This window comes from Lampetra planeri, chromosome 35, assembly GCF_965212315.1.
Source record: "Lampetra planeri chromosome 35, kcLamPlan1.2.h2, whole genome shotgun sequence".
NCBI classification, from domain to species: domain Eukaryota; kingdom Metazoa; phylum Chordata; class Hyperoartia; order Petromyzontiformes; family Petromyzontidae; genus Lampetra; species Lampetra planeri.
In genome coordinates, this window is record NC_136141.1 from 5367198 (window position 1) to 5376954 (window position 9757).

At 57.3% G+C, this 9757-nt stretch overlaps 1 protein-coding gene across 2 annotated transcripts in view; it reads left to right on the forward strand.

Annotated features, from left to right (window-relative positions):
* LOC144730321 (protein tweety homolog 2-like) overlaps positions 1-9547 on the forward strand; it is a 35789-nt gene extending 26242 nt beyond the window's left edge. Inside the window, exons 7-15 of one of the 2 annotated variants that reach the window (XM_078611053.1) lie at positions 2070-2142; positions 3293-3348; positions 3813-3905; positions 4472-4564; positions 4700-4842; positions 5387-5494; positions 6280-6522; positions 7144-7219; positions 7856-9547. In XM_078611053.1, the coding sequence (XP_078467179.1) occupies positions 2070-2142; positions 3293-3348; positions 3813-3905; positions 4472-4564; positions 4700-4842; positions 5387-5494; positions 6280-6522; positions 7144-7219; positions 7856-7945 (975 nt within the window). In that variant the 3' untranslated portion in view covers positions 7946-9547. The remainder of the gene's footprint in view (positions 1-2069; positions 2143-3292; positions 3349-3812; positions 3906-4471; positions 4565-4699; positions 4843-5386; positions 5495-6279; positions 6523-7143; positions 7220-7855) is intronic. The other variant, XM_078611054.1, reaches the window with a different exon arrangement.
* Positions 9548-9757: the final 210 nt, after the last annotated feature.

Below are 9757 nucleotides of genomic sequence, written 5' to 3' on the forward strand. Positions count from 1 at the left end.
GTGATCGTGTGTGTGTGTGTGATTGTCTTGGTGATCGTGTGTGTGTGTGATTGTCTTGGTGGTGTGTGTGTGTGTGTGATTGTCTTGGTGGTGTGTGTGTGATTGTCTTGGTGGTGTGTGTGTGTGTGTGATTGTCTTGGTGGTGTGTGTGTGTGATTGTCTTGGTGGCGTGTGTGTGTGTGATTGTCTTGGTCGTGTGTGTGTGTGTGTGATTGTCTTGGTGGTGTGTGTGATTGTCTTGGTGGTGTGTGTGTGTGTGTGATTGTCTTGGTGGTGTGTGTGTGTGTGTGTGATTGTCTTGGTGATGGTGTGTGTGTGTGATTGTCTTGGTGGCGTGTGTGTGTGTGATTGTCTTGGTGGTGTGTGTGTGTGTGTGTGATTGTCTTGGTGGTCGTGTGTGTGTGTGATTGTCTTGGTGATGGTGTGTGTGTGTGATTGTCTTGGTGATGGTGTGTGTGTGTGATTGTCTTGGTGGTGTGTGTGATTGTCTTGGTGGCGTGTGTGTGTGTGATTGTCTTGGTGGTCGTGTGTGTGTGTGTGTGATTGTCTTGGTGGTGTGTGTGTGTGATTGTCTTGGTGGTGTGTGTGTGATTGTCTTGGTGGTGTGTGTGTGTGTGTGTGATTGTCTTGGTGGTGTGTGTGTGTGATTGTCTTGGTGGTGTGTGTGTGTGTGATTGTCTTGGTGGTGTGTGTGTGTGTGATTGTCTTGGTGGTGTGTGTGTGTGTGATTGTCTTGGTGGTGTGTGTGTGTGTGATTGTCTTGGTGGTCGTGTGTGTGTGATTGTCTTGGTGGTCGTGTGTGTGTGTGATTGTCTTGGTGGTGTGTGTGTGTGTGATTGTCTTGGTGGTGTGTGTGTGTGCGATTGTCTTGGTGGTGTGGTGTGTGTGTGTGTGATTGTCTTGGTGTGTGTGTGTGTGATTGTCTTGGTGGTGTGTGTGTGATTGTCTTGGTGGTCGTGTGTGTGTGATTGTCTTGGTGGTGTGTGTGTGTGCGATTGTCTTGGTGGTGTGTGTGATTGTCTTGGTGGTGTGTGTGTGTGTGATTGTCTTGGTGGTGTGTGTGTGTGATTGTCTTGGTGGTGTGTGTGTGTGTGATTGTCTTGGTGGTCGTGTGTGTGTGATTGTCTTGGTGGGGTGTGTGTGTGTGTGTGATTGTCTTGGTGGTGTGTGTGTGTGTGTGATTGTCTTGGTGGTGTGTGTGTGTGTGTGTGATTGTCTTGGTGGTGTGTGTGTGTGTGATTGTCTTGGTGGTGTGTGTGTGTGATTGTCTTGGTGGTGTGTGTGTGTGTGATTGTCTTGGTGGTCGTGTGTGTGTGATTGTCTTGGTGGGGTGTGTGTGTGTGTGTGTGATTGTCTTGGTGGTGTGTGTGTGTGTGATTGTCTTGGTGGTGTGTGTGTGTGTGATTGTCTTGGTGGTCGTGTGTGTGTGTGTGTGATTGTCTTGGTGGTGTGTGTGTGATTGTCTTGGTGGTCGTGTGTGTGTGTGATTGTCTTGGTGATCGTGTGTGTGTGTGATTGTCTTGGTGATCGTGTGTGTGTGTGTGTGATTGTCTTGGTGGTGTGTGTGTGTGATTGTCTTGGTGGTGTGTGTGTGTGTGTGATTGTCTTGGTGGTGTGTGTGTGTGTGCTGGGGAGAGATAGTGTAGCAGCTAGCACACTCTGTGCTACAAACCCGGCAACACGGGTTCGATTCCCGCACACGGCCAACATCAGTGACGATTATCTGAACCGGTCCTGGGCCTCCTCTAGGTCGACTCAGCCTCAAATTTAGTACTTGACACGGTGCGTAAACATCGCCACTGGGGAGACAAAGGCGGCCGGGCGTGGTGCTGGCCACCTACCCCCTCGTGTGCTGTGTCGGCATTCATAGGTGCTCGCGAACATCACTTGCCCCTACAGTCTGTTGAGGCTATAAGGGGATCTTTGTCTTTGTTGTTGATTGTGCGTGTGATTGCGTGTGATTGCGTGTGATGGCGTGTGATTGCGTGTGATTGCGTGTGATTGCGGTGTAATTGCATGTGATTGCGTGTGATTGTACGTGTGATTGCGTGTGATTGCGTGAGCTGCAGGGCGTTGCGGACTTCTGCGTGGCTCCTGACCAGTTCATCGTGAACGTGAGTCGCCAGGACCGCACCAGCAAAGGTGTGCGCTCACCCCTACACTCGCACACTCGCACACACTCACTACCACACACACACACACCTGCATATCTACACACCGCGACAGACCTCCTACCCCTGCCCATGATGCTGATGGTGGTGGTGATGATGGTGGTCATGGTGGTGATGCTGATGCTGATGGTGATGCTGATGGTGGTGATGATGGTGGTGGTGATGCTGATGGTGGTCATGGTGGTGGTGATGCTGATGGTGGTCATGGTGGCGGTGGTGATGGTGGTGATGCTGGTGGTTGTGGTGATGCTGATGGCGGTGGTGGTGGTGATGCTGCTGATGGTGGTTATGGTGCTGGTGATGCTGGTCATGGTGGCGGTGGTGATGGTGGTGGTGATGCTGATGGTGGTGATGGTGGCGGTGGTGGTGATGCTGATGGCGGTGGTGATGGTGGTGATGCTGCTGATGGTGGTAATGGTGCTGGTGATGCTGATGATGGTGGTGATGGTGCTGGTGATGCTGATGGTGGTCATGGTGGCGGTGGTGGTGATACTGACGGTGGTGATGGTGGTGATGCTGATGGCGGCGATGGTGATGCTGATGGTGGTGATGCTGACGGTGGTGATGGTGGTGATGCTGATGGCGGTGGGGATGCTGATGGCGGTGATGGTGTTGATGCTGATGGTGGTGATGCTGATGGCGGTGGCGATGGTGATGCTGATGGCGGTGGGGATGCTGATGGCGGTGATGGTGTTGATGCTGATGGTGGTGATGCTGATGGCGGTGGCGATGGTGATGCTGATGGCGGTGGGGATGCTGATGGCGGTGATGGTGTTGATGCTGATGGTGGTGATGCTGATGGCGGTGGCGATGGTGATGCTGATGGCGGTGGCGATGGTGATGCTGATGGTGGTGGTGATGCTGATGGTGGTGATGCTGACGGTGGTGATGGTGGTGATGCTGATGGCGGTGGCGATGGTGATGCTGATGGCGGTGGGGATGCTGATGGCGGTGATGGTGTTGATGCTGATGGTGGTGGTGATGCTGATGGTGGTGATGCTGACGGTGGTGATGGTGGTGATGCTGATGGCGGTGGCGATGGTGATGCTGATGGCAGTGGTGATGCTGATGGCGGTGATGGTGGTGATGCTGATGGTTGTCTGCGTGCGTCCCATCTGCAGAGCTCCTGGACTATTACCTCTACTGTCCTCCGGGCGTTGGGAACCCCTTGCAGCAGGTGAGGGATGGGTGATGGGTGAGGGATGGGTGATGAGTGAGGGTGAGTGATGGGTGATGAGTGAGGGTGAGTGATGTGTGAGGGTGAGGGATGGGTGGTGAGGGATGGGTGGTGAGGGATGGGTGGTGAGGGTGAGTGATGGGTGATGAGTGAGGGTGAGTGATGAGTGAGGGTGAGTGATGAGTGAGGGTGAGTGAGTGAGGGTGAGGGATGGGTGGTGAGGGATGGGTGGTGAGGGATGGGTGGTGAGGGATGGGTGGTGAGTGAGGGTGAGGGATGGGTGAGGGATGAGTGATGAGGGTGAGTGAGGGATGGGTGAGGGATGGGTAGTGAGGGATGGGTGGTGGGTGAGGGATGAGGGTGAGCGGTGTGTGAGGGCGAGTGATTGTGAAGGTCACAGGTCAGAAGTTGTGCTCCTCTCCTTGCTCAAAACCTGCCCCCCCCACTCCCCTGCTGCCCCCCAGGATCTCACCGCGAGTCAGAAGGCTTTGTCAGCCGCACAGGGAGAAGTCCAGGGGCTCCTCGCCGCATCTGCCCGAGACTTTCCTTCTGCCCGGGTGAGCAGCACTCGCCCTCACCACCACTCGCCCTCACCGCCACTCGCTCACAGACGAGTATCAACCAGGCTCTACTCCAGAGGTGGGACAAAGTCATTGTTATGCAAGTCCAAGTCGAGTCGCAAGTCATCAAATTCATGACTCGAGTCTGACTCGAGTCCAAGTCACATGACTCGAGTCCACACCTCTGCTCTACTCTGCTCGGCTTCAAGGATCCGACGAGATCGAGCGCGCGCTCCGAGTGCTCGCGTGTCTGTGCGTTCGGAGTGGTGCAGCAGCGTGTTACAACAGATAACATCGCTGGCAAATTAAACATCGGCTGCTGTTCGGCCTAACCTAGGTCGACTCAGCCTTCAGGAGTACCTGGCACGCTGTGTAAACTTCAGCACTGGGGAGACAAATGCGGCCGGAAGTGGTTCTGCCCACTGCCTTACCTCGTGCGTCGTGCCGGCCTTCATAGGTGCTCACTGCCCTGGTGTGGTGGTGTGTGCGGTGGTGTGTGCGGTGGTGTGTGCGGTGGTGTGTGGTGCTGCGTGTGGTGTGTGTGCCGCATGTGCGTGCGACAGAGACAAGTGTTGAACCTGCAAGGGGAGCTCAACGGCACGGAGACTCAGCTGCATCTCCTCACAGCCCTCCTCGACTGCCGAGGCCTACACAAGGTCTGGGCCTTCCCCATGTGCTACTGTGCGTCGGGCCTTCGCTCGTGGCTTGGAGGGCCAGGATGTTCCGCCACCCCTGCTGGGCTATCCAGGACCCCCCCCCCCTCTCACTTCTGCTGTGTTGCCGCCCTGTAGGACTACGTGGAAGGGTTGCACGGGTTGTGCCGGGACGGGCTCTGGGGGCTCCTGCTGCTGGCGCTCGGCTCCGTGCTGGCGGCGCTGGCGTTCAACGCCGTCGTGTGTGCTGCGCCGCGATCCTGGCACCGCGCGGGCAGCAGGTGCGGACACACCGCACACACCTGGAGCACACACGCACAACAGAGCTGACACCTATAGGTGGTGGAGAGCCGTCACCACAACCCTCCTGCCAGGCTAGGCGCACTTACACACCTACACGTGCACACAACCAGGTTGACCTTGCCCCCCCCCGCCCTGTGCTTTGGGGGACTTGACCCCCCCCCCTCCATGCCCCCCATGCTTCCCAAAAAAAAGTACTCCATCCTCCCGCCGCGTCATCGTGTCTCATGAGATGACTTACACCTCGTCTCGTCTGTCTGCTCATTTGTCTCCTCCGCCTCATCCCCGTCCTCACTGTCCGCTTCACGACCTTGTCCACCCTGTCTCCCCGTCTCCACGGTGCTCGTTTCCCCATCCCGGAAACCCTGTGTCCCCTTTCCCCATGTCTCTGTACCCCTATGTTCCCATGTTCCTACACCCCTGTGTTCCTATGTCCCGTGTCCCTGTATCCCCATGTCCTGTGCCCCTGTGTCCCGTATTCCTATGTCCCGTGTCCCTGTATCCCCGTGTTCTCGTGTCCCCCAGTCTCCCCTCTAAGCTGTCGTGGGGGGATGAGTTCAGCCCGGATGCGTCTCCATCCCCGCCCGTGCCCTCTGCCCCCTGCGACTCGGAGTACGCGACCCCCAGCGCAGGGTAAACCCCGGGGACCTGGGGTCACGCGGAGAGGCGTGGGGAGCGGAGCCCCAGGCGTGGGGAGCGAGCGAGCGGAGCTAGGCCCCACCCGCCGGGCCACGCGGCCGGCTCTTGCTGGGCGGCCAGACCCACATGGCAGAAGCCGCGGCGCCCTTAGCCCAGCCGCATCAAGGTCGCGAGGTCACGGAACCGGGGAAGAGGAGACGGGCTGCTGCGACAGGAATCGAGGGACGCGTCGTCGTTGAAAAAAAAATCAATGGCAGAAAATTCTAAAACGGCGACCCGGGGTTGAGATTGTGATTGCCGCCCTCCAGTCCTATAGTGTAGGGCAGGGGGGGGGGGGGGAGACGTAGCAGCCGTGGTTGAGCTGCACGGCCCGAACCTCATTTCTCATTATCATGGAATCATGGCAGCACCGGTGAGGAACAGGGAAAGGGTACCTGGGGCCCACGGGGGGGGGGGGGGGGGTGTAGGGGGGACCTGGGGGAGCGGAGGATCCGGGACGATTGTTGCTGCGTGTCTACCACCAACCGGCCAGTGGGAAGAATTCGGCGGCCCAGGGAACCGGGGGTCACAAACCACCGGACCGGCCCCCTTCCAGAGACCGTAGAAACAAAAAAAACCCACGTGGCCTCGGGATACGCAATCTGTTCATCCTCCTTGGGTGTACAACCGTGGTGTGTGTTTAGGGGGTGGTGCGTGTGGGGTGTGCGTGTGGGGTGAGCGTGTGGTGTGTGGTTGTACTCAATGTGGTTGGGGCGCTGGTGTCGGCGCGGTCCCTGTAGGCCGCGGGACTGCGACGACTACGACGACGACGGCGACGACGAGGTGTGCGCGGGCGCCAGGGGGGGGGACCCCTTCAACCCGCGGGGGTCTCGGAGGCGGGGCCCCGGACCAGGGGGGGGGCCTGCCCCCCTGCGCACAACCTTCCCCGGCCTCTACAGCTTCCCCGGGGGCAGCCTGGGCAGCCTGGGCAGCGCACGGCCCCCTTCGCAGTCCGTCACCAACGCACCCATCTCCGAGTACATGTGAGTCCGAGTACGCGTGTGAGTCCGAGTACGCGTGTGAGTCCGAGTACACGTGTAGTCCGAGTACGTGGCGGGGGGGGCTCGTCGAGAGCGGGTGGAGGGATAGGCGTGGAGGGGTGGCGCCGTGGTTAGCGCACCGCACCACGAACCTGGTTTGATTGCCAGCCAGCGCTTAACACCAGTGGTGAGCGAGACTTGAACTGGTCCTAGACCGCCCGGTTCACCAACCTGCGTTGACCAGCGTGAAGCATGGTCAAAACAAAAACCTCAACCGACAGCATCGAGGTCTTCATCCAGCAGTGGATTGGCAAAGGTAGTGGTGGCAAGGGGTGGATGTTCAGAGTGGAGTGTTAGTTGGGGTTAGTGGCTATTATTACAGGTTATCGTGGTTGTTTTGGTTGTTGTGGTTATAGTGGTGGTTGTAGTGGTGGTTGTAGTGGTGGTTGTGGTGTTTTTACTGGTTGTAGTGGTGGTTATAGTGGTGGTTGTCGTGGTGGTGGTTGTGGTTATAGTGGTGGTTGTAGTGGTGGTTTTACTGGTTGTGGTGGTTGTTGTGGTGGTTGTAGTCGTGGTGGTTGTGGTGGTGGTTGTAGTGCTGTCGTTTCTCTTTTCGGATGTCAGGAACCAGAGCGCTGCATTTGGGAACCCGCGCTACGAGAACGTCCCACTCATCGGACGCCACTCACCCCCACCCTCGGTGAGCATGGGGACACGGAGAAAGGGTGACAGGGTGACACGGGGACAGGGTGACACGGTGACAGGGGGACAGGGTGACTGGGGGACACGGGGACAGGGTGACAGGGTGACACAGTGACAGGGTGACAGGGGGACAGGGTGACTGGGGGACAGGGTGACACGGTGACAGGGTGACACGGTGACAGGGGGACAGGGTGACTGGGGGACAGGGTGACACGGTGACAGGGTGACACGGTGACAGGGTGACACAGTGACACGGTGACAGGGTGGCAGGGTGACACGGGGACAGGGTGACAGGGTGACTAGGGGACAGGGTGACATGGGGACAGGGTGACATGGGGACAAAGAGACATGGAGACTGGGAGACCACAGGGGACCACAGGGGACCACAGGGGACCACAGGGGACCACAGGGGACCACAGGGGACCACAGGGGACCACAGGGGACCACAGGGGACATGAGACAGGTACCACAGACGAAGGGACGCAGACGAGTGGAGTGGTAGACGGCGATTACGGACACATGGGGATGCAAAGACATGGGAGGCATGCAAACAGGGAACATGAACCAAGGTTCTGTCCTGTGGGATCAGGAGACCTCACTGACCCCCACATTCCACCCCCCCCCCCACCCCCAGTATTCCCCCCCTGGGGGCCCGGACAGCTCCACGCCCGTGACCACCCGGGGCTCCATGCGACACCAGGTCCCACGCACAGTGCTCACCTAGGCGCCAACCAGCGTGGAGACACCGAGAGCCTCTGCCGCCCGGAGCTGCCGCCACCTGAAGCATCTCCAGAGCCTATGCCCTTACGCTGCCCCTCCCCCACTTCCAGTAAAATCACTTTGATGTCCATCATCCCAGCTGCCTTCTGAGCCAGTCTTCCCAGCGGCATTTGTTTCAGCAGCAAAACCCCCAGAACCGGCTTCACATCGGAGCCTCGCCCTGTGCACTGCGGGGCCGCGTTACGCACAAAACGCCGAGGAGCAAAGTGGCGGCGTACGCCATCGTGGATGCCTCATCGTTCCATAGTAACGTGGACATGTGCGAGCGATGGAACGTGTGAGCCGGGTCTTTTTTTTTTGTTTATGTCAGTATGCCCATATATATGCCTACCAGTGCCGTGTAGTAATATTATTATTCTTGTTGTTTTGAGAGCGATGCATTTACCCAGGAGAGCTTCGTCCCGAGTCTCAAGGCCCGTTTTTCAGGAGGGTGCTGCCACGACACGAGGTCTTGGCCACGCGCGTGCGATTTTTAGCCTTCGTTTCGGAGGAAACCGGAGATGGGTCGTTACAAAGCCGCTCGCTGTGCTGGCAATTCAATCTTCTCCCTTCGCGAGCGCACTGCACTAACCAGGCGGCACCGCAGCTGCGTACTCTCTGGGAGCAGGCGCGTTCACGGCAAGGTCGGTGCGGGTGGACAGCAGATTCACCCGCACAGCCGAGGAACTCTGCGCGCTCCCACCTGCAGTGTGCCTGCAACTACGCCTAGCCGTGTGTTTACTAACCAATCCATTAACTTGTAGTAGGGACCAGGTGATGAGGGAGCCCTGTGTGTGTACTATATTGTATGTATGTATATGTAGCTATTTACAGGGTGGATGGGAAGTCACTATACCTCTGGATAAAGCGCCTCTTATTTCTGGTGCAGGTCAGGGTTTAGGGGGACTTCCCGCCCACCATGTGAAGTGCACAAACCAGGGGTGGCTGGACCAGGGATGGGATAGATGCACTAGACCAGCTCCCCGAACTCTAATCCGTAATCCCAAACCCCCTACCACGAACTGTGGCTCCCAAGCACATACTGCAGCCTTAACACCGAGTTGGCCGCCTATCCAGGCAAAGACCTGGACAGCGCGGGAATTGGCACCCACCTTCTGGTGGCAGGAGTAGATTTGTACGCCTCTGAACTTACCGCAGGTTACCACTGCACAGTTTTGAGCAACATGTCCCGCGTTTGATTTGGGGGGGGGGGGGGGGGGTAAAGATCGAATTGAGGGTCGCAACTGAAGTTGGGAAGAGCGTAATTTCCCCACAACTCTTGCTTCCTGCGATTGCATCCATTGCTCCGCATCACAGGCTGGAGCACCTGGTGGAAGTTGTGCAGAATTTGTTTCAACCACGGCCACACCCCCCTCCCATTGTCCACCTCTCTCCTTGCTGCGCAACAAAACTATGCCGCGTTTGGCCAGATTTTTAGGGTCACGTGGGTTGTCACAGCAATGGCAAGATATTAAAAGGACGCGTTTAAAAAAAAAAAATGTCGCCGCATGACCATGTTTAACAAAACAAAGCGTTTACTGTCTCTATAAAGGTTAATGGTTCAGTTTTTTTTTTCTACTCGTCTTGTTTCATTGCCATCACTTGCCAAGGTCCCTAACTGGGTTTGGGTGCGCTTCTTTTTGGGCTGAACCGTTCAGGCAAGACGGGAGGAGGCAGGGGGGTTTCTGGGCTGTGGGCCTCCATAGCCTCAACTGCATTGGTGAGTAAAGACGGGCCATTTTGTACCGGTTTTCACGCCACAGTGTAACACAGCCAA